The 23,891-nt window shown below is 43.0% G+C and overlaps 1 protein-coding gene across 1 annotated transcript in view; it reads right to left on the reverse strand.

The window, feature by feature from the left end:
• LOC100693372 (cadherin-2) overlaps window positions 1-23,891 on the reverse strand; it is a 99,843-nt gene that overhangs the window by 11,901 nt on the left and 64,051 nt on the right. The window contains exons 11-14 of the mRNA XM_005457282.4: window positions 22,083-22,225; window positions 18,320-18,553; window positions 16,238-16,471; window positions 6,727-6,866 (exon numbers count right to left, since the gene is read on the reverse strand). Coding sequence (XP_005457339.1) covers window positions 6,727-6,866; window positions 16,238-16,471; window positions 18,320-18,553; window positions 22,083-22,225 — 751 coding nt within the window. The remainder of the gene's footprint in view (window positions 1-6,726; window positions 6,867-16,237; window positions 16,472-18,319; window positions 18,554-22,082; window positions 22,226-23,891) is intronic.

Here is a 23,891-nt window from a genome sequence, read left to right on the forward strand (position 1 = left end):
CAACAAAACGATGTTTGCTTCTCTTCTTTCTATACTTACCATGACCTGATTGAATGACGGCCTTTAGAAAGAATGTTTCATTTGAGGACTCTATTTTTACAACTATGCCAGCACATTTGGATTTCTGTTGAAAAGATATAGAGTTCTTTCTAATGACATGAATGACTTACATATTAGAGACGTGACAGCTTTGTCCCTGTTCTGAAGTTTAGAGGTTTAATAATAAGTGTCAGCATTTCTAAATTCAAGGATGGTTCAACTGAGCGCAAAACCCAATCTGCATTAACCTCCAAGCATCTACCAGGCTGACGCTGTCAAGTCATAACCAAAGCACGACACTAGAGGACTAAGTAGTAGGAAAAACAATAAAAATATGAACTCCATTCGGTTCAATTAAACTGTTTTTATATATCACAAAATTGCAACAACAGTCACCTGAAGGCGCTTAATATTATTAGGAAATGTCCCAAATCCTGGACCAACAAACCCCCACACAGCGTATTATGGCTGTGTAATCAACCCGCGTAGCAATGCTGGCTACTTTGTGTCTTTAAAGACCGGTCGCAGCAGATGGCCCCGCCCCTCCCTGAGCCTGGTTCTGCCAGAGGTTTCTTCCTGTTAAAAGGGAGTTTTTCCTTCCCACTGTCGCCAAAGTGCTTGCTCATAGGGGGTCATATGATTGTTGGGTTTTTCTCTGTATGTATTATTGTAGGGTCTACCTTACAATATAAAGCACCTTGAGGCGACTTCTGTTGTGATTTGGCGCTGTGTAAATAAAATTGATTTGATGGATCTTTTTTGTAAACTGAGTGAAGTTGTCACAGGTTTAGTCATTTGTTATCAGTGACTATGTGTTTATCGATATATCTATTTGCATCATTATTGAACCACAATAATTAAAGAACAAACACAGTTTGAGATTTTCAAGTTAAACTGAATTTTTGAGACAACCAAGAAACCCAAATGTTGGACTTTGGCCTGGTTTTCAGATGCTGTGTCACATATGCTTATTCATCAAGCTGCTAACATCCAGTCGTAACAGGTTAAAACTTCCACAAATGTTATTAATTCCTTCATGAGTCTTTTATGGTGCAGTATTGTGGTTCTTTCATGCTCTGGTCTTTTGTTCTAATTATGTTTTGTTGCACAAAAATAAAATGAAAATACTGGACAGATAAGACAGGTGCAGGTAATGGAGCTGGGTGTGTTTCAGTCTTGGACTGTATGCTGTAAATATAGCATCATCTGATCTGGTGCAGTGGTGTCTATGCTCAGGTCAAATGTGGGACTCATTCATTTTAATTTAAGATGATCGTGCTCTTTAGCATCCAGGGCCAAATTCCAACTTACACCTCACAGCTATCAGTGGAATGATATGCAACATCTGCTAATATGTATAAGTCAGTGTGCTAAATCCACAAATAGCAACAAACATCTGAGCTCCAACAGGTTCAGTGAGAACGCCTGCCCACAAAAACAAACGCTCAGTGACAGAGTTATTCTGAGTCATTTTTCTTCCCAAACACTAAATCTCAGGCTTCTCGCACCTTCCAAATCCCACATTCACCTGTGATTGTGACGAACATTTATCCACACACATCACTGTTATCAGATTATGTAGAGAGAGTTTGAGCACCTGTGTATTTCACTTTGTTTCATGTCACAGGCCATATGCACTGTGCAACCTTTATGTAGCGTTTAAAGATAATGTATTATTAGTTTAGTCAAAGAACACGGTGATATCATCTGCAGTAATTTTATAGTTGCTGGTTTGGCTCTGTCTTTCCTGCATACATGGACCCCAGCATAGGACAGTGATGAGGCCAGATGTTGGAGCTGGGAGGAAGCGGTTTGAAAAGCAGCTTGCAGAAGCATGGCAGTTATAGGCAGCCTAAAGTAGCTTAAAAAGGACACTCGATTTGTCAGTTGAATGTGTAAAAGGTTATCAGTTGAGCCATCAGCTGATGCTGTACTGGCACTGAGATCAGATCATCTGCTGAAGCGTGGCTGAACAATCTTGTAGCCTGTATGAACTCATACGAAGCTCAGTTTTTGGCTAATGGTGAATAAGCAGCTGCCGACTAAAGGTCTAATGTGTGTATATGTACAGTATGTCTCTGTGTTTCTTGTTCTTGGCATGCTCAGAACTCAGTCTGCTTTTTATCTGAAGCTTAAATCCAGACAAATAAAGAGCCGAGCTGCCTGTAGAAAAGAAATGAAAATCCTTATCAAACAGTGCAGATCCCCGACACCATCCAAGGCCTGTGCAGTGTGCTACTGTGGCAATGATAAAGGAAGAAGCAAACCTTGATTTTCTTTTATTAACTTTGTGTCCATTGTTTAGACTGGAGAGAGATTACATGAGCGCTGCTTCCTTCTGTTTATTGAACCGCAGGGAATAAAGTACGAACTGAACCAAAGTCAACCAACACGCCACTCAGTTCACTTTTCATCTTCTCTGTTTTATTCAAGGCTCTGTTGAGTGTGTTCTCTTTAATAATGTACTTCTTTATGATGTTTGGAAAAACTTCATCACTTACAATATTGACAGGATTCGTCAAGCTTATCAAGGCCCAGTTTTCAAAGTCAGAGAAATATTTAAAATTAATATCTTTTGATGGAAATGTCAGTTTTTATTTTAGAGGAGCTGGAACAAAGCCTCGGGGCTTTCATGGCCCTTTGTGTTCAAACTGGGTTATAAGTTACTGAGTTAGACTCAAATGTAATAACTGAGGAGGAAACGCCTTTTCTAAAGTTCTGTCTAAATATATGCACAGCTACAGAAGAAAGAGGATGAAGACGAATGAGTCACAAACAATATTTAGTCCAAACTAATGTGAGCTCAATGAACATGACAACAAGAACACAGACGTTGGCCCTGATACGCTGTAGTACCAGGGGCCGCCTCTTTCATCCCTTATAATTTATTTTCCTAAGTCACGCAGAGCCACAGTATAAGTATTTAACCGAAGTGTATTTTATTTGTGTTAGTTCTAAATTGGAAGATTATTGTGATCTTGAAATATTAAAATAAAATTACATGTATTTTTGGTCACTCAAAATAAGCATCACACTCCACATCAGAAGGCCACTTCTGTTCACAAATGGAGTGAGAAGGAGTGGAGAACTTTCCAAGACCGCAATGACTCTTGGAGTCGTGTCGATCTTTGGATCCACACACGTATGTGAGCAGCTGTTCTCCACCATGAACTGTGTTAAAAGCAAACACCGCTCACAGACGAGCTCACAGTCCTGCGTGAAGATGAACGGGACTTCGTGCAGCCCTGATTAGCAGACGCTGTGCGCAGAGGTTCAGGAGCAGACGTCCCATTAACCCGGTGAAATAAATGTTTCTGCAGATATTTTGTAAATACTTATTTTTCACTGTTTAGTGACACAGTTTTTTCCAATTTATTTATTAAATTCAGGTCAAGGCTCCACGACACACTCTGAAAGCCCAAAGGCGATGTAAGGATGAGGCTCACCACAGTTTTTGTTATGTGGATCATTTAAGTTCAGCTTTTTAATTCATTTGAATGAGACCTTCAACTCAGTGTTTCGGTTTTGTTATTATCTTTTTAAGAGTCCAAAATGTTCAAAATGTGTTCATTACATAAATAAAACTGAGATTTTTCTGTAGACCTTCATGGATTTCATAAACAACACACAACAGTTGTTTATACAAAGCATAAAGGTAAAAACACCAATATATACACATAGAGTGTTGTCTTCATTTTAGATGTCAAAAAGTATTTGCTGCGTTTTTTTTCCATGGAAACTGGGTCCAAATGTCTCTGTGTGTTAAAGGTTGCTATTCTAAACAACTCTTCACTGTCATGTTGTGCTTGTAGCAGCGTGTAACTCCTCCCGTGCCTGTTTGCCATCGTGCTCCTGAGCTTCACTCATGTTAGCGAGACTGTCTCATATTTGGGATCTGACTTATTCCCGAGAATTCTGCGGTGAGACTAAAGAACAGACGTGATCATGAGAACCATCATCAGGCAAAACAAGAGCTCTGCAGTCACGCTGCTTTAATTAATGCTAGCATGCTCAAACCATTGTGTCAAAGTACAGCAAGTACAATCATCTTTACTGCCTTACTATTAAATCTGATCAGTACACAGAGACCACAGCCAAACACAAACTTCCTTCATGTGAAAAAAGTGATGACCTCGTGGTGGTGATCAGGAACCAGCATCACTCCTACACACATGTTTACACACACGCTTACACACATGTTTACACACACGCTTACACACATGTTTACACACACGTTTACACACACGCTTACACACATGTTTACACACACGCTTACACACATGTTTACACACACGCTTACACACACGCTTACACACATGTTTACACACACGCTTACACACACGCTTACACACATGTTTACACACGTTTACACACACGCTTACACACACGCTTACACACACGTTTACACACACGCTTACACACACGTTTACACAAACGTTTACACACACGCTTACACACGTTTACACACACGCTTACACACGTTTACACACACGTTTACACACAAGTTTACACACACGCTTACACACGTTTACACACACGCTTACACACGTTTACACACACGTTTACACACACGCTTACACACACGCTTACACACATGTTTACACACATGTTTACACACATGTTTACACACACGCTTACACACACGCTTACACACATGTTTACACACATGTTTACACACACGCTTACACACGTTTACACACACGTTTACACACACGCTTACACACATGTTTACACACGCTTACACACACGCTTACACACACGTTTACACAAACGTTTACACACAAGTTTACACACACGCTTACACACGTTTACACACACGCTTACACACGTTTACACACACGTTTACACACACGCTTACACACATGTTTACACACGCTTACACACACGCTTACACACACGCTTACACACATGTTTACACACGCTTACACACACGCTTACACACACGCTTACACACATGTTTACACACATGTTTACACACGTTTACACACATGCTTACACACACACTTACACACATGTTTACACACGTTTACACACACGTTTACACACGTTTACACACACGTTTACACACACATGTATACACACACGCTTACACACACACTTACACACACGCTTACACACATGTATACACACACGCTTACACACACGCTTACACACACGTTTACACACATGTTTACACACACGTTTACACACATGCCTACAATCTTCATGCTGCCGTTAGGCTGACTGCTATCAGGGACTAAAACACTTTAAGTCTGTGCCAGTTGGTGATGACAGTGGCCTTCACTTTTTGATGAAGGGGCAAATTTCTTGACTGTGGTTTTGCTGAAACAGTCGTTCAGTGCCCTGCAGCTGTGAAAGCAAACTCTCAGCTCCTGATTAGGAAAAGTTTGATGTATGAATCGAACTGGTTTGCACCCTAAATCCAAAAGGCAATTTCACTCATTTCACGTCATTTTTAAATGTGTTTATTTGAATTTTCTTTCCTCTTTGAAAGAGTTTTTTGTCCCATAATAATCTTGATACCCTCTCACACAAACAGCTTGATATGGATCCTTCCAGAATGAATGAATCATCTTGTGATCAGAATAATCTTTCCTCCCTTTCTGCTGTTTCAGGTCATCTTAAAAAGGACACATTTATGACTTTGACATGACAAATATCTTTATGTTGAATCTGTCCGAGCTGTTGTATTTGTGTACTTGTAGTGTCACGTTGTAACATGTTTTGTGTTTTAGGTCACCTTCAAAATAAGATGCTTTTTTTCAGGAGACTATTCTTCGATCAATTCCAAGAAGATCAAATTCTGGAAACCTCGTCACTGACGAAGCCTCGCAATGTCAGCTTACTTTATGACTCTGCTGATTAGACTGGTGTAATATTTCTAAGACAAATTCTACATTTATCATTAGAGAAGCATAAATATGATAAAAAAATCAAAAACAAACTATTGTTAGTCTTCCACTGACTCTGCTGTTTATTTCTGATACTTGAAGGAACCCTGAAACTGAAGCATAGCATCGATATTACTTCAAGCTACGCTTTCTGAGAGTACCAGTGTTTCTGTATTACCGCTGACATTGTCTTGCTTCCATTTTGACTGACTGCAGTTAGTTTGGAGACTTAATAAAAGCCCAGCAGGCAGGAGAAGAGGCGCTAAACAAAAGGACTTTTTCTTTTTCTGGAAAGCAAATGAGAAAATGGTGCTGCCTGTGAACCACAGCCTGTGTTCTCCTAAATGTTTTTTCATATTTTTTAAACACACTTCCTACATCATTCACAGTTTAACATTTGTCGTTTCGCAGAGAGCCGCTTCTATAAAAAGTGAAACATGCCTGAGTGCGGTCGGCTGGGTAAACAGGGGTTAAACATTTCCGCAGTAGGAGTGCGGAGCGGCTTATGTGCTTGGCACCAGCAGAAAAGTTGTGTGGAGACACAGGAAATTGTTCTCCAACAGAAAGCAATTAATCCTGTTTCGAGGTCCTCTTTTGTAGTACACTTAATCTTAGCTGGAGGACAGATGATTGAAAACTGCAGAGAGGCGGTGTGTGTGTGGAAACGGTGTGTGTGTGTGTTTTATGTCTTCTATCTGAAGACGTGTGTATGTGTGTGTTGCTACTGTATGGCAGTGATGGAAGGAAGCAGGCTAATATAAACAGCTACAAAAACATGAAGTGTTCATATGTGTACCTGGTCCTCCTCTCCACCTCCCTCCTCGTCATATTTCAGGATGTTGTCCCGTACGTCGTCCTCCGGGTCGATGAGGAGCTGCTTGGCCTGACGTTCCTTATCCCTCCTCTTCATCCACATCACAAACAGCAGCACCAACACTGCAACACAAGAGTGACGCAAGCAGATGAGGACACTGGCTAATAGAGAGGACACATGAAGGCCTCAGTGAACACCAGTGAGTCTCCATAAAGGGCTTCAGAGACCACCAACTGTTTTATGTTTCAGCTCAGACTGAAAGAACAAATCTACCAATCAGAGGCTCCGTTACAAACCCCATATTGACTCACAGTAGGAGAGAAAACTGAAAAAGACTCATCTACTGACATACTGAGCCATCTCACAGTCACAGATATATAAGATGTGATTCTGTCAGATATCTAAGCTGGAGTGGTCCCAGTATGATGTTACACTGAGGCCCAGTATTGTCAAAAACATCTCCCTGCCCTAAAACACAGCAATGACATCATTTTGCTTTAGTTAGCAGCTACATGTTTGCATCTTCCTTTGAAAGCATCAGTATGCATTTGTTAAACCATCTACTAAGCCCTGCAGACCACATGCTGCCACGCTCACATGACATGCATGTCAGTTATGCCAACAGTGATATGTAAATATGCCTTTGGTTTTTATTTCTCTCCTTGTTGTCTTTGAATTTGCAGATATGTTCTCACTTTTCTCTGCGTCTCTGCTCTGGCAGTGAAACATTGTGTCTCACATGGAGTTTGTATAATACAATATCATTATGTTTCCATTGTTTATGTCTTTCACTTTCAGTTCTCTTCAAACTGGATATAAACATGCAGTCCATAAAGCAGCTGCTGCATTGGCCTGATTTTCCTCGACTCCCTTATTCATTTGAATTGAAGCTGCCACAGAAAGGTGGAACTTTGCACAAACACCAGAGAGCAGCACGCATGGCTGTCCCATCATATCAAAACGCTGCACTTTCTCCTGATTTATAGTTTCACATCTGTCTTTTTCCAGACTGGTTCTCTATTTTAAACCACGAGCCAGTTCTCCAGGAGACTGCCTTCATCATCTCTGATGCAAGATTTGAATCACCACTGCAAAGCCCCTGTTATCTCCTCAAGTACCTTGTACACAGTCACAGTTCAATACAAAATAGCTGCATGTTTCATTCCATTCTTTACAATACTTGCTGCCGTATGCTGGGATTTCAGCTCTTATTTTGAGACAGCTGGTGGGTTTTAAAAGTCAGTGTGAATCTCTCTGTCTTACTGATCACATTAATCTGGAGGGATTTATGAGACAGCTCAGGGTGCGCGCGTATTCATGAACCTGCACCAATGTACCTGCACAGGCCGAAATACATGAGGATGCTGAGAGAAATTCTAAATGACAATTGAAACCCCAGAGAGCCGATAATGTCACCATTAGTAACATTTCTCAGTATAACCATCAGCAAAAGCTGGATGCTATCCACCGAACCACCTTTCAACAGGATACCAGACAACACATCCAGTTTATTTAGAATGCAAATTACTGCTGCTCCACAATTGACATCATTCCATAATGTGGGAAATGTTCCTCAGTCTGAGTCCTAAACTTCCCATCTGTAGGTGACCAGGCCCAGGAGCTGGTAGAAGCCTGTTTGCCAGAGATGTAAAGAAACATGCAGCTTTGCAACTTTCTCTGAAAAACAGATCAAACTAAGGAGAATACTTCACACACTGAAAAGTGCTGCAAATTACCTATGGCCACCAAGGTCGCAAAAACCTTTTCTCTGGAGTGCTGAATATGGCCAAAAAAACAAATCTAAAAAAGATAAAATATGGCCGTTTCCATATAAACAGAAAATCCCATGGGGCCCAGCTTATCTTAGAGCCTAACTCTATTCAAAATACAAGAGACAATGATGCATTTCCTTGAAAATTTTATTCCAAAATCATAAATAACCCAGGCTGCTGGTTATAAATGGTGTTGGTACCCAGTCATATGCACAGTGTTCACAGTGACACATTTCAAGAACTGTAAATTTAGGTCAAAGTAATGAGAAATACCTCAAACTAATGAGCTTTTTATTTAATAATTATTTATTTAATAATAATATATTAATAAATGTATATAAACAGGTGACTGTAACTGTGCATGACTCCCCTGCAGTACCATCACGGCCCACCGGGGGCCCCCGGCTCACACTATAGCACACATTATATCCTGATATAATATGATTGAAAAAACCCTTTAAGTTAGGCATGTGTGTGCTTGTCAGCTACACATGTAAACACTGCTGCTCCTTCCAGCTGACCAAAGGAATCCCAGTCAGTTAAATGCATATCAATATACAACTGTAGCTCCAACGGCAGCAGCCCTGACAGGCTTCTTCGTGCCCCTCCTCTCTTTCCCTGAATGGAAACTGAAACTGACTGAGTGGGGAGAGTAAACAGATGACACCTGTGCTAACCCTTAGATAAGCCTGCAACCAAAGTGATGTGCAGCCAGGGGGTGGATACTAGCATTAGCAAGGAGGGCTGTGTATTTTATTTGTAAAACCAAGGAAAGCCATAAAGTGTCGAGATGGCACGAGCATTTAGTCGAACTGCTTCCACGTGTGCAGTTTCTGCTGCTGCTGTCTGCTAGCTTTAGCTTAGCTGGATCTCTCCACCACGTTTGTGCTGTTTGTGCCTCCTTGAGTATTTGTAGTTATCTGACAGGTGATACTGTCATCCCTGTTGGACAACATCTCCCACCCCATGCATGAGACTGTGACAGCACTGAGCAGCTCCTTCAGTGGGAGACTGCGGCACCCACGGTGTGGGACGGAGAGATTTCGCAGGTCTTTCCTCCGCACTGCTGTCAGACTCCACAATAAAGACTTTTGCAGCTGATCAAACACACAAACCCACACATGTGCAATAAGACTGCTATATGTGGAATTCTTCTTCTGACGAAGTTGTGTTTTTGTATTTTCCTACTCAGTTGTATATAGTATTTGTATTTCTATTTTATTCTATTGTATATAGTATTTTATTTTATTTTATTGCATTCCAGTGTTTTCTAATTTCTGCTACATAACTTTGCACTTTTGCTGTAACAAAACAAATTTCCCACCTGTGGGATAAGATAAGATAAAGGTCATCTTATCTTATCTTATCTTATACAGCGTGCTGCCTGCTGCCTGCACAAGGAGTTTGTGCTTCAGTGTTGGTGAGTGAAATTAAAGCAAGTGCTTTACTCAGCACCAGTTAGCATGTTTGTTTGGACCCATACTGTTTATGAATACTGTTTACTGGTGGTGGTCAGAGGGCCCGGTGGCGCCAGTGTCCGGCAGCCTCGCCTCTGTCAGTGCGCCCCAGGGTGGCTGTGGCTGCAATGTAGCTTGCCATCACCAGTGTGTGGATGGGTGAATGACTGGATATGTAAAGCGCTTTGGGGTCCTTAGGGACTAGTAAGGCGCTATATAAATACAGGCCATTTATATGAATGTAGCTTCTGGTGTTCATTTATAACTCGATACTCCAGCCTTTCATCGAAATGTAGCCACATGTGACAAAGCCATGTCACAAGGGCTGCAGCCATCTTTTATATCAGAATCAGAATCAGAATCAGAATCGTGTTTATTGGCCAAGTATATGTGCAGACAAATACAAGGAATTTGGTTCCGGTAGATGGTGGCTATCAAGCACAGCAATGTAAAACACACACACACACACACACACACACACACACACACGTCTATATATACATTACACATACATACACAAAGCTGTGTAAACCAACTATAAATAACTAAACTTATGTACATAAAATACAGAAATGAAATGAGGTGGAATGAATACTACAGAATGTACATAAGGGGCAGCTGCAGTCTGGCAGTGGGAGCAGTGTGACAGGTCAACTGTTTAGAAGGGAGATGGCGAGGGGAAAGAAACTGTTCCTGTGTCGGGTGGTCCTGGTCTGCAGGCTTCTGTACCGTCTGCCAGAGGGCAGCAGATCAAAAAGTCTGTGTCCAGGGTGTGAGGGGTCTGTGATGATTTTACCTGCCCGTTTCCTGGTTCTTGAGAGGTACAGATCCTGGATGGAGGGCAGGGGGGCGCCGATGATCCTTTCTGCTGCCCGTACAGTCCGCTGCAGTCTGCTCCTGTCCTGTTTAGTGGCTGCACCATACCAGACTGTGATGGAGGAGCACAGGACAGACTCAATGACTGCAGTGTAGAACTGGATTAGCAGCTCCTGTGGAAGACTGTACTTCCCCAGTTGTCTCAGGAAGTACATCCTCTGCTGGGTCTTTTTGAGGATGGAGTTGATGTTGGTCTCCCACTTCAGGTCCTGGGAGATGGTGGTACCCAGGAACTTGAAGATCTCCACAGTCGACACAGGGCTGTCTGATATGACGAGGGGGGGCAGAGTTGAGGGATGTCTCCTGAAGTCCACTGTCATCTCTACAGTTTTAAGAGTGTTCAGCTCCAGATTGTGCTGACTGCACCAGAGTACCAGCCGCTCAACTTCCTGCCGGTATGCAGACTCATCACCATCCTGAATGAGGCCAATGACGGTGGTGTCATCTGCAAACTTTAGGAGTTTAACAGCCGAGTTCTTGGAGGTGCAGTCATTAGTGTAGAGGGAGAACAGTAGTGGTGAGAGGACACATCCTTGAGGGGCACCAATACTGAGGGTCCGAGTTTCAGAGGTGATCTCCCCCAGCCTCACTTGTTGCTTTCTGTCTGTCAGGAAGCTGGTGATCCACTGACAGGTAGCTGGAGACACGCTGAGCTGGGAGAGTTTGGAAGAGAGAAGTTCAGGCACGATGGTGTTAAAAGCCGAACTAAAGTCCACAAACAGGATCCTGGCATAAGTTCCCGGGCGGTCGAGGTGTTGCAGGATGTAATGCAGCCCCATATTCACTGCATCATCCACCGACCTGTTTGCCCGGTAGGCAAACTGCAGAGGGTCCAGCTGGTGGCCTGTAATGTCCTTCAGATGGGCTAACACCAGTCGTTCGAAGGATTTCATGACCACAGACGTCAAGGCGATAGGTCTGTAGTCGTTCAGTCCTGTGATGGTGGGTTTCTTGGGAACAGGGATGATGGTGGAGCGTTTGAAGCAGGAGGGAACTTCACACAGCTCCAGGGATCTGTTGAAGATGCGAGTGAAGATGGGAGCCAGCTGTTCAGCACAGGTCTTGAGGCAGGAGGGTGAGACACCGTCTGGTCCGGGGGCTTTCCTGGGCTTCTGTTTCTGAAATAGTCGGCTCACATCCTCAGTGTGTATTCTGAGTTTCAGGGAGGAGGAAAGGGGGGTGGGAGGTGTGATGGAGGTCGTTGAGTCTGGATTGGAGAGGGTGGTGGTGGTCGTTGAGACTGAAATGGGAAGGGTGGTGGTGGTCGTTGAGTCTGGATTGGGGAGGGTGGGGGTGGTCGTTGAGACTGGATTGGAGAGGGTGAGGGTGAAGGGGGGAGAGGTGGAAGGTGTGTTGGGGGTCAGTGTCTGAAGCGGTGTCTCTGGGGAGGGGAGGGTGAGGCGTGGGAGCCTGTCCGTCTCAAACCTGCAGTAGAATGTATTTAGCTCGTTGGCCAGGTCTTTGTTTGCTTCAACAGTGGGTGGGGGGCGTCTGTAGCTGGTGATTTCCTGCAGGCCCCTCCACACTGACGCAGGGTCGTTGGCTGAGAGCCGTTCTTCCAGCTTCTGGGAGTAGATCCTTTTAGCTGCTGTGATCTCCTTGGTCAGTGTGTTCCTGGCCTGCTTGTACAGGGCCCTGTCACCACTTCTGTAGGCGTCCTCCTTAGCCTTACGAAGATGTTGGAGTTTAGGGGTGAACCATGGTTTATTGTTGTTGTATGTGCAGAAGGTCTTTGTTGGCACACACACGTCTTCACAAAAACTGATGTATGATGTCACAGTGTCCGTGAGCTCATCCAGGTTCTCAGATGCAGCTTCAAAAACAGTCCAATCAGTGCAGTCAAAACAGTCCTGCAGTTCCTGCTTTGCTGCGTTAGTCCACTTCTTCACAGTTTTGACTACAGGCTTGGCACGTTTGAGTTTTTGCCTATAAACTGGAATAAGATGGACCAGGCAGTGATCAGAATGTCCCAAAGCTGCCCGGGGCACAGAGCGATAGGCATCTTTTACAGTGGTGTAACAGTGATCCAGTATGATGTTGTCCCTGGTGGGGCAGTCTATATGCTGTCTGTATTTAGGGAGTTCGTGGTTGAGGTTTGCTCTGTTAAAATCCCCAAGGATAATTGTAAAGGAGTCCGGGAATTTCCTCTCCAGGGTGGTGATCTGGTCAGCCAGCTCGCACAGTGCGTTGTTCGCGTTGGCCTGAGGAGGGATGTAAACTCCGACCAGCATGAAGGAAGAAAACTCCCGCGGTGAATAAAACGGTTTACAATTGATGAAAAGACTTTCCAAGTGTGGGCTGCAGTGTTTCTGTAACACTGTGACATCAGTACACCAACCTTCATTAATGTAGAAGCAGACTCCACCACCCTTTGTTTTCCCTGAGAGCTCCGTTTCGCGGTCCGCCCGGTGAAGTTGGAAGCCCGGCAGATTTAAGACAGCGTCTGGGACACGCTCACTAAGCCAGGTTTCAGTGAAGCAGAGGGCAGCAGAGCGTGCAAAGTCCTTGTTAGTCCGGTTTAAGAGCAGTAATTCGTCGACTTTGTTTGGAAGAGAGCGGAGATTCGCGAGGTGAATGGAGGGGAGTGCTGTGCGGAATCCTCGCCGACGTAGTTTCACCAGTGCACCAGCGCGGGTCCCCCGTCTACGTCTCCTCCAGGAGCCACAGAGAGCTGCTGCGCCTCCAACTAAAATCTCCAAAAAACTTTCCGGGTTCGTGAAAAATGGATAAGAACTATAGTGAGACGACTGCCTGATGTTTAGCAGTTCATCTCTGGAGAAAGTGATGTGGTCTGAGTGACCAAAAGCGCAGAAAATAAACAAAAACAGGAAAAGTGCGAGAGAGCGCAGTACCGAGGCTGCCATCCGCGGCGCCATCTTGAAAGTAATGTCTATGGTCAAGAGCTGATGGTAATGTTGTAGCCATTATTTAAAATAAAGTTGTATTATAAATGTGGTAATAGTAATAAACGTATTGACATCTCCAGTTCTCTGCACAGCCCTGCTGTCTTTGCTGCTACACAAAAGCATTTCCAAAGTCAGTACAGTAAAATACCAGAAAACTTCATCTTCCATCAGAGACTGAAATGAAGCTTCATTTAAACTGATTTGACTTCACTTAGCTCTAAATCTGAAACTCAGAGTTCACTTTGATGTCTTTCAGCTCTCAAACCTCAGTTCAGTATTTCCTCTTGTAGCATTGGCTGCTTTCGTTGTCCCTTAGTTACTGAATCAGGTCCATGACAGGCATATTGATGTGCTGCTCTCCTGCTTGTGGCTGTTTCTTCCGACTCCATTTGACCTCCTCTCGGCACAGCCGGACTTTATCAGTGGCGGCGTTTTTGTGCACAAAAATGGCCGTCATAATGATTTGAATGCTTCGTTCACGCCTTGTGTAACTTGAGGTGACATTACAATTTCCAGTAAGATTGCAGTTATTAAAATATAGTAGAGCAGATTTCATTAAAGCTTCTCTGGCCCCGAATGCCTGCTGCACTAATAATTTTTCTGCCACAGCTCGGTGTAGCCTGCAGCGCTTTGGCAATGGCTCTATTTTAAAGTATCCTAGCTGGCCAAAATGCTTTTATTCTAACTGGCTAATCAAACAGTTTGATTTGATCCATCATGTGAAACCCGAGTGAGAGCTCTGTGTTTATTTCTTTAAAGAACCTACGCTTTAAAAGTGTGACTCAGTGGTTAAATCCAAGCACACGGCTTCAGATCTCGTTTTTGTGTAAGAACACTCTGCAGTGCTCCAGCTGAGTTATCAGTGAGCCTGACTTTGTTTGCTTTCCTGCTCTTCTGTCACCTGTAGCATTGTGCTGAGGAAGCAGCTCAAAGGGCCACTCAGAGTGTCCAAGCACATCAAGTGCTACTTGCTAACAAGGACATAATTCAAGAAAAACTGTAAGACGTTTGACACCAACACTTTGGATTAGGCCTGAAATGTCTTATGGCTCATAGGATCTGACTGTAGCTGAGCTGCAGCAGCAAACTGAACTATATCTTTAGCTCTGCTGTCGTGGCCTCTGTTCATACATTTACAAACACAGAAAGAAATGCATATTTAACAGCTGCTGTATTTTGCACAGGGAGTTGACGGTGCAGTGAACACACAGGGTTTAGCAGCTTCGCTACATACCTGAAGACCCTCAACTCTATCAGCACCACTGAGCTGAAGAACGTAATAGTATCTGACCCAAGGTCTACAAGCATAGTAATTAATTTCTGGTAATTTGATTGGACACAACTATACTTAGAAATAAGTACCCTGTGAACACAATATGCACACACGAGTACAGCTGAGGATGATGGGAAAGTCATTAGTTTTACAGGTATTTAGTCATAAGCCAAAGCACTCGATAGATTAAAATTGTGACCCGATGAAGTGATTATAATTCACCTTCACAGGAACATAAATGTCTGTAGAACATTTCACAGCAGTCCATTCAATATTTAATTTGACCCAAAGTGATCTACTGATGGACACACTGATGCTGCCAGTGAGGATGAAACTGCAAACAGATCGACAGTAAATGAAACGGCTAAAGAAGGAACATCTATAAGCAGTGATAAATGTTTCCAATGGATAAGAATTAGTTTATTACCAAACATCTGGTCTAAGGCTTTATTTTGCCTTGTTTGGCCGGTTCTAGCCACTTTCTGTGGTATCATTTATTTTCTGAATACAATGTCATCATAAGTTAATGCCCGAGTAATCAAATATCATTTCTGCAGCAATCTTAGTTCACTCTGGAAATCAGATTATTTCCATCTGCAGTAATTTATATGTGGCAAAATGGCTCGAGGCAGATCTCAGATCTCAGCACAGAACAGAGACATCACGACAACAGATGTGACATTCATTAAGTCACATGCAGCACCTTATATGAGGTCTGAGAATTGGATGGACAGAATCAGCTTCGCCATCAGGCATCATTTTCTGTTCTTCTGCCCTCTTTATTCTGGCTTCTCTCTGGTTTTGTTCAGTCAGGCTCTAGTACAGTGTGCCTACATGCCCTTCACACACGTTTCCACACGGTACAGCCTCACAGATTAGCAGCAGCCTTAAGGTTAGGTGCCTAGATATGCTGCCCAGACTTTCAGTTCTGGAAGGTTCAATACTCATGAGTTGATCAGTCACACCTAATGAAGCTTTGGTTGCAAACAATCTCTGCAGACAGCATTTGTTGAAATGCAGAGTCCAAACCACTGGCTGCCGTCTGCTGACAAATTAGCTTTATTAGCTTTCTCCAAATACACCTGCATTCATAACCACGGGTAAGAAAAAGGCCTGAGGACAGTCAGGAGACGAGCTAACAGGTTCCCACACTGGGCAGGTGGGAGTTAGTGTCAGGATGTGGATCAATGTGTGTGTGTGTGGGCTCACCTAACAGGATGATGATGCAGATGAGGATGGCGATGATCGCTCCGGTGCCCAGTCCAGCTGCGATGATTCGCTCCATGTCCACACAGTCTCCATGGTGATCACACTGACACACCTTGACCCTCAGGTAGGATGTGTTGGACATGGGCAAGTTGCCAGAGTCTGTTATTGTGATGGGGACCTCATAGAGCCCACTGGCCAGGAAACCTATCCGCAGTCGAAGCTGGGCATGCTCACCTACGATGACGCAGGGATGGAAGGATAAACAGATGGATACAGATGAGTCACTGTCACCGACCCCTGGAGGTGGTTATAGGAAGGTTTCCAGCTGTTCAACTATTGTAGCAAACTAACAAAAAAATGTTTTACTTTTTTCCTTTGCAAAAAACTTTCCACAATAAATAAAGAGAAGATTTGAATCCATTTTCCTTTTACCTACTTTCAAGGATACCATTTGAAACAGAACGTGACGTCCAAACAGAACATTTCACCCGAGGCTTGAACTCATTTCCTGCTGTGTTACTGAACTACTTAAGTCAAAAGGAGAATAAAATGTTTATTTCTAAATAGTGCCTGCCACAAAGTGCAAGTGCTCTCCAGACAATTGATTTAGAGTGCACCAAGCAGGGACTCACTGTGAGACGTAGCTCACATAGCCAAGATGAGAAAGATAATGATTTTTCCTGTTTATATAGTGTTTCTTAACAGAGACCAAATGGTTTGTAAGCAGTGCTAACGGACAGTTTAATGTGCAAATCGCAAGTATCCGAGAAACTCGATAAACTACGGCGTGTTTCAAAAGATGAAACGCTTGTTTTATACCTAAAATGTGTCACATGACTTTTAATCGCTGCACAAAATGTATTTATTTATGTTCACTGGTCCAGAGCCTGATGGCTTTCAGTGCATTAATTATAGACGAGTCTGTTGGGTGTCAAACAGTCACCCACACATCATACACAACAGGTCTCTATTTATATAGTTGTTTTAAGTATATTTGAATTTGCCAAGCTTTCATCATATTACCACCAACATGTTCTATGACAAAGCTAATGTTGGAGTTAACATAACACAAGCAAACAAGCAAACCTGCTTTTTTGGTCTTTCAGGATTGTCTTCCATACTTGACCCTCTACGATGTGACGTATGATATGCTGCACAGACACTTGGGTGGAGAGAACAAGTTTACTCTACAGTTTTAATGCTTTAGTTTGGTTTAGATCTTCAGGATCAGCTGCTGCTAACCAGCTAGCCCAGTTCTTCCTGTCTTACATTTCCTCACTGTTAGCTGAGCAGGTCACTGTTGTGTTGAACTCCAGTTTCCTGTCCAGCTGTCAGATGAACTCCGACTCCACAGTCATGTACTGCAGCTGGTGACAGCTCTGTAGTAGTTTTACTACCAGAGTTTGTAGTAGGTGGAAAAGCTGCAGAGCAACAGAAGGGCTGTAGCTGCAGACTGGAGCTGGAGTCGGTCCACATCACATTAGGATGAGGAATCACTACTATCTGTTTCTCACAAAGTATAAATGTATGAATGACAAAAACATAAAAACTAAAAGAGCTTAGGCCCACACTGTAAAGTTTTCCTCAGTAAACCTTCACAGATGTTTTCATACAGCTTAGTAATGATATGAGTGAAGAAGAGGCTGCAAAGGAGGTGTAGAGAGATCAAGCACTGGAGGATGAGAAGCTCCACCTGACCAGCGACCTGGCTGCATAATAATGACATTTACATCAGGTGTTACATCATCTAATGCCAGTCTTCAAACCTCGAGGCAGCAGTGCTGACATCTCTGTGACTTCAGCCTGACTTGGCCTAACATCACAGGGAGCCACTCTAAAGTGATTTAGTGCACCTTTACTGGGCCTCGTTATCATATGTAGAGAGGCAATTGGACCATCAGGACACTGAAAGAGCAAATGAATTTCTCAAGCTTACTGGAAAGTGATGCTGTCATTATCTCATGACCTACGACTGACACTGAGCGATTGGCATGACTTGAAATCTTGGAAGAATTCCTCCCACAGACAGTTATTAACTGAATGAAAGTACAATGAAAAACTGAAACATTATCCAGTACTGACCGTTGAGGCGATGGAGAGTCCAGTTGCGACGTACATCCGAGGGACGATTGGCCAGCTCGAAGGCGAAGGGTCCAGCATTGGGGCTCAGGTCGGGGTCGCTGGCTGTGAGGTTGAGAGCATTGGGCTCCGGCCTCTCACACATTTCCACCTCAGGCGGGAACACATGAGGCGCGTTGTCATTTATGTCAGTCAGGTAAATCTGAAGGGTGCCTGTCCCACTGGCAGGGGGGGTACCTGCAAACCAGCAGCAATGCTCAATATTTAAGTTTAGATAGCACAGAACAGTTACTGCACCAGACGTGGCTGAAGTTCATTTCTATACGTGGTCCTGAGGTGTGGGGAGAAGATGCAAACTGAGACAAATTAAAGCTGAAATCTTTCTGCTTTTTTTTCATAAATTAGCTCTCCATTATCAGCACGTCTATAAAACTTTCTCAAAAAACAAAACTACACGTCAGGTAGTCTTCACAACACAATTTCTGTCTCACATATGTAGGCTCTATAAATGATTGCTTTATATTAAATCTATAGTGAAAAGTTTCCTGTATCTTTCCTTAAATAATGAGTAATAACCATTTGACTTGTTAGAGACACATACTGACTGTGCTTTGAATGAAATTTTCTGCTAATTTTTTCATTTCCCACATGAAGCAAAGAAAACATGGTGGGAACAATTTGCTCTGTAAAGCCTAACAAAAAACAAAGAATAGAAATAGCAGTCACACAATCATTCTGCTGATGCTTCCTGGAATAAATCAGACGTTATTTTGCAGAGGACTGTGCTGGAGCATGAGGTTCGAAATATAGTCATTAAAACAAAGACCTTTGTTTTTCTGACCAGATAGATGTAAAAAAATAACGTATTGATTAATAACATGTTGTGAACAAAGTGCAACACTGCACATGTGCAGCAGAGGTGTTGCATTTGAATCACCAACATGCATATTCTCTCTCTGTGCCATTAAACTTCATTGTGAGCAAAAACAAATCAAACACATGAGTGAGCCGCGATGTTGCCCGACCGTGTTCTTTTATTACCTTGAACACGCTGTTGGTTAATGTGGGAAACAGTCCTCGACAAATCCACACCTGATTTCCAGCCTGACTAAACAGTCAATCCTCAATGATCCACGATGCTCAGTGCAACGTGTGGATACTTACAGAATATCTATCACAAGCTTCTACAGCAGTGATACAGTAAGAGACATGATGATGCGCCATCGTCTACTTTCATTAATCAATGATTACAAATGTATTGAACTCAGCAGGAGCTACAGTGTGCACATACGGTGACCACCAACACACTGCAGACACGCTCTTGCACAAGCTTGTGTGTTTGTCTCTGTGTTTGGGCTTTTTGTGCATATCTGTGCATATCTGTGTGTGTGTGTGTGTGTGTGTGTGTGTGTATGTGTGTGTGTGTGTATGTGTGTATGTGTGTATGTGTGTGTGTGTGTGTGTGTATGTGTGTATGTGTGTATGTGTGTGTGTGTGTGTGAGAGAGAGAGAGAGAGACAAGGGCAGAGAAAGTGCTAAGACAGTCAGTTAGCAGGAAGCTGGAGCACAGCGGGTTCTCTGTGCAGAGGGGTCTATGGCAGACTGCATGGACTGAGCTGCTGCTGAATGACATTCCCCTCCAACAATTTTCCACTTTGAACAGAGAATCCTCTTTCCTCTCTTTTCTGTGGCTATAAAGAACAACTGTGATCCGAAACAAAAGGGAGACTTTGGAAATTGTGCACTAAACAGGCAGGAAAACATCTCCATTAGTAATCAATGAGAGTACTGTGTCCAAAAGACCGTCTGTGTAGTCCTACAAGAGGTGAAGCATAATTGAATAAAGCTGGAACAATCTGTTGCTCACAGGGGAAGATGTGTGTCCAGCACAGGACAAGGCCAAACTCTGTAAACCACGGGCAGCATGCTGAAGCTGTTTCACAGACTCTGTTTCTAATGTGACTGGGCATCCTGCTGGCCTGATGTTTGAGGAACAATAACTATGATGAATCAAATACAATATTACTTCAGCAAGAAGTGCCAAAACACGCCGTCCCTCAAGTGGCTTTAAAAGTGAATCAGTCCCAGTATGAAACTAGCCAACTTTACAGCAGAAATAAACCTGTTTATAGCCTGGGTTTGAATTTCCTCCATAAAACTGTGCTCTTCTATTAAATAATGCACCTGACTGTATTAAAGTTTATTCTTCAAGTTATTCATTAGGTTCGTGACAGATGGCTGCAGTGAGCTGTCTGCTCGATGGAGTCTGTGATATTCATGCTCTTTAACCTGTTGGCTAATCTGCTGCTGCCCAGTTGCAGCCATCTATGCTTATGTAGCAGTAGCTGGTGTTAGTCCAGTGAATCCACTGCTGTGTGCGTGAGACGACTGTAGACAACACTGTTTCCCACAGTTCACCTGCAGAAACAGCTTCAGCTGCTTATACTAATTAGCGAGTATCCCAGCCACTGTGATGTACCCATGCAGCCCAGTGTGGTCTTCCTCCATCTGGGAGAAATGGATATTCCCTGACCCACTGGGAAAAACCGCCTCTGAGTACTGTGGTCGCTGTCATACTGTTTGCATGGAACATCTGATTTATTCCCAAACACTCGCCAACTATTGTCTGAGAGGTAACTGTGAACAGAAGCAGCCATTTTCCTTTAAAATAAAAGCTGTGTGAATCAAATTCAAACCATTTTTACTCTGAACTTGAACATTTTTCATTTTTGGTTTTTGTGTCGCTCCTTTTCCATGACTGTGTAGCAGTTAGTGAATGTTTGGAGACAAACATGCAAACTTCCATGCAAACTAGATGCAAACTGCAGGCCACCGAGGCAATCTGCAACACCAAGGCAATCATAAAGTTTTTGATGCAGCGCCCTCTTTGCAACCAGGTTTGCTTAAAAAGTGGGTCCTAGCACTGGCATCAGTCTTTGTGACTGCTCTGAGTACACCATCGAGGAACATAAAGTGCACTTCCTACATACTCAGTAGTGGGAACACTGGTTTTTGGGGTTTTTTCACAGAGAGTGTGACAGACTTGTGCTACCAACTGTAGTTATCAAGATAAGGAAGATGGAAGCCTTTTTATCATTTAGCAAGTAAACTGCAAATACTAACAAGTTAGTTATATTAGTGGTTTAACCACTGTAACGTTCTCCAGCAGTTATTTATTTTACCAAAAAGCACAATTCAACAAAACCATGTTATCAGTTACATTGATGCCAAAAACCTGTTAAGCAGTTTGTATCATTAGTTTTAGCTTATGGCTGTTTCCATGTAGCACTTCCTGCACCAGGAGCTGCACTATGACACTGACTCCACAGTGAAGCAGCACTAGTGCAGTTAACCCTTGTATTGTGTTCGGGTCTGTGAGACCCATGCCATTTAGAGGCTGCTGCCCTTTTAGGCAGTATAGACCATCAAAACCTGCAAAATATGGTATGAAGATATTTACACTTGATTATAACTGATTTTGTTTTTTTTATAACATTTTATTAAAAAAAACGAGAAGCACATTAATTCATAAATGTGATCGAACAAAATTAACCATGTTTGCAGTTCACATGGCTCGTAATTGGGATGAAGTAAACATCTGTTGAGTAATTTAACATAAAATTGTTTGATAGTGTTAATTGGAAAGCCAAAACTCTAGCACCACACAAGGGTTAATGAAAGAGCAGTGAGGCATAGTGAACACAGTCCACCTCTGTATGTGGGGGATGGGTTACTGCCGGACAGCAGCACAGCCTGTATGTCTTACCGTTATCAGATGCCATGAAGGTAACGTTGTAGTGGTTGTTCTTGATATATGGAGACTCTCGGTCAAGAATGGCAATGGTGGAAATCTGTCCGTTAGCCGGGTTAATCTCCAGCCAGTTGGCAGGGTCATACATCTTGGAGTACCTGTGTTCAGTGAGAGAGAGCCAGCATGAGAAGCCACCACAGAGAGGCCTCTTTATCTGCTTCCCTGGCTGCACGCCGAGCAGCCACTGGGAGCTGATGTATGGGGACTGCGGCACGCTTTCTCAAGGCAGCCACAACTCATTCATTTACTCTCTCAGGAATGAATTCAAACGTTCACTCACTTAAAAAAGATAAAGAAAGACTGTTAGTGAAAGAATGTTATATTTACTGGAAATGGAAACAACCAATGAGAGACCAATAAAAGCTCTGCAAATTCCTGCAAATTGTTGATGAAATGAATTCATGTAAGAGACTCTAGTCATGCATCTGCATTGCTGTTAGCATAAACAGTCATCTTTCAAACAGTGCACATGGATCAAACAGCACAGCTTCAACAAATGAAAGCAGGTCAGCCAAAAAGTCACCATGAACCAGGCATGAAAGGGAACATTATCCATTTAGTATGTTTGTAATTGGTGAGCTAAAACGGAGAAGAGCACAGATGACTAATCGAGGAGCACGCACACAACAGACAGCAACAACAAGCAAATAAAAAAAGCAAAAAGGTTGTGCTGGCCCACTCTATACAGTGCACAACACACTCGCTTTATGTGTGTGTGCGTGTTTTTGTGAGCACAGTGTGCGTCCACTATTGGCTGTTGCTAGGCTACAAAGACTTCAGCACTACATTTAGAAACAAATAGTGGGATGTAAAAGAAAGAAGGATTGGGACAAAAGCATCAGTCCTGCAGGCTTTCTGCGCTCTGCTGTGCTTGTGCCGAGCGTTTGGATGAGTGCTGCAGCATCTGAAACCTGCATCTGCACTCATAACAAAATCCAGCTTTTATATGAAAACAGGGACTGAAAAGTGGCGAGAGATGGAAGATGCAATTCTCTTAATGAGTTTAAAATGAAACCTGACCAGCAGAAGAAAATGAAAACTGTCACAGAGGAGCTGCTGCTCACTCTGACGATGGTCACATTTTTAATGCCTCACAAACCTCATGCTGAGAGAGTAGGCAACATGATGTCTGTCACACATGTGAAAGCTCAGTGATGCTGCTCGCTGAGCGGTGCACTGGCTGGTGTACGTCACTCTGAGCTGTTTCAGAAAAGCTGTTAAAGTTGGTAAATCTTCACACAGTGTTCAACCTATAATTTTGAATTCTGCAATTCGTCATCAAATTACCTCAGACGTTTGTGATTTCATACACAAAAATCATGTTTTCATATCTATGTGGGGACATCTACCTGACATGATGAATGCCTAACCTAACCACAGCCTGACCCTGACACTAAAACTAAAGCCTTCACACTGACGGGGACGCCATTGGTCCCCACAAAGATATGCAAACACAGCACACACAGACACACACGCGTGTGCGAGGTCAAGATATTGGCTGTGCTTGGACTTTGGATGTATTTACAAGTAAAATGATTTCTGAGGAAGAAGGTTAGAAGCAGTGCTGTGCCTCCTTCTTTGTTCTCTCACATGTACACGCCCTCCACGCCTATGCGACGACTATGTGAGCTGCAGGAGAGCAAACAGCAACATTTGTCTTATTTTTGATCAAATAGCCTAAAATTGTGTCTAACTGGCAACATTCCATGATTGTATACATTTTATAAACTCATTTTTCAGTTTCATACTCGATGTATTTTCTCT

The sequence above is a fragment of the Oreochromis niloticus genome, linkage group LG15, assembly GCF_001858045.2.
Source record: "Oreochromis niloticus isolate F11D_XX linkage group LG15, O_niloticus_UMD_NMBU, whole genome shotgun sequence".
NCBI classification, from domain to species: domain Eukaryota; kingdom Metazoa; phylum Chordata; class Actinopteri; order Cichliformes; family Cichlidae; genus Oreochromis; species Oreochromis niloticus.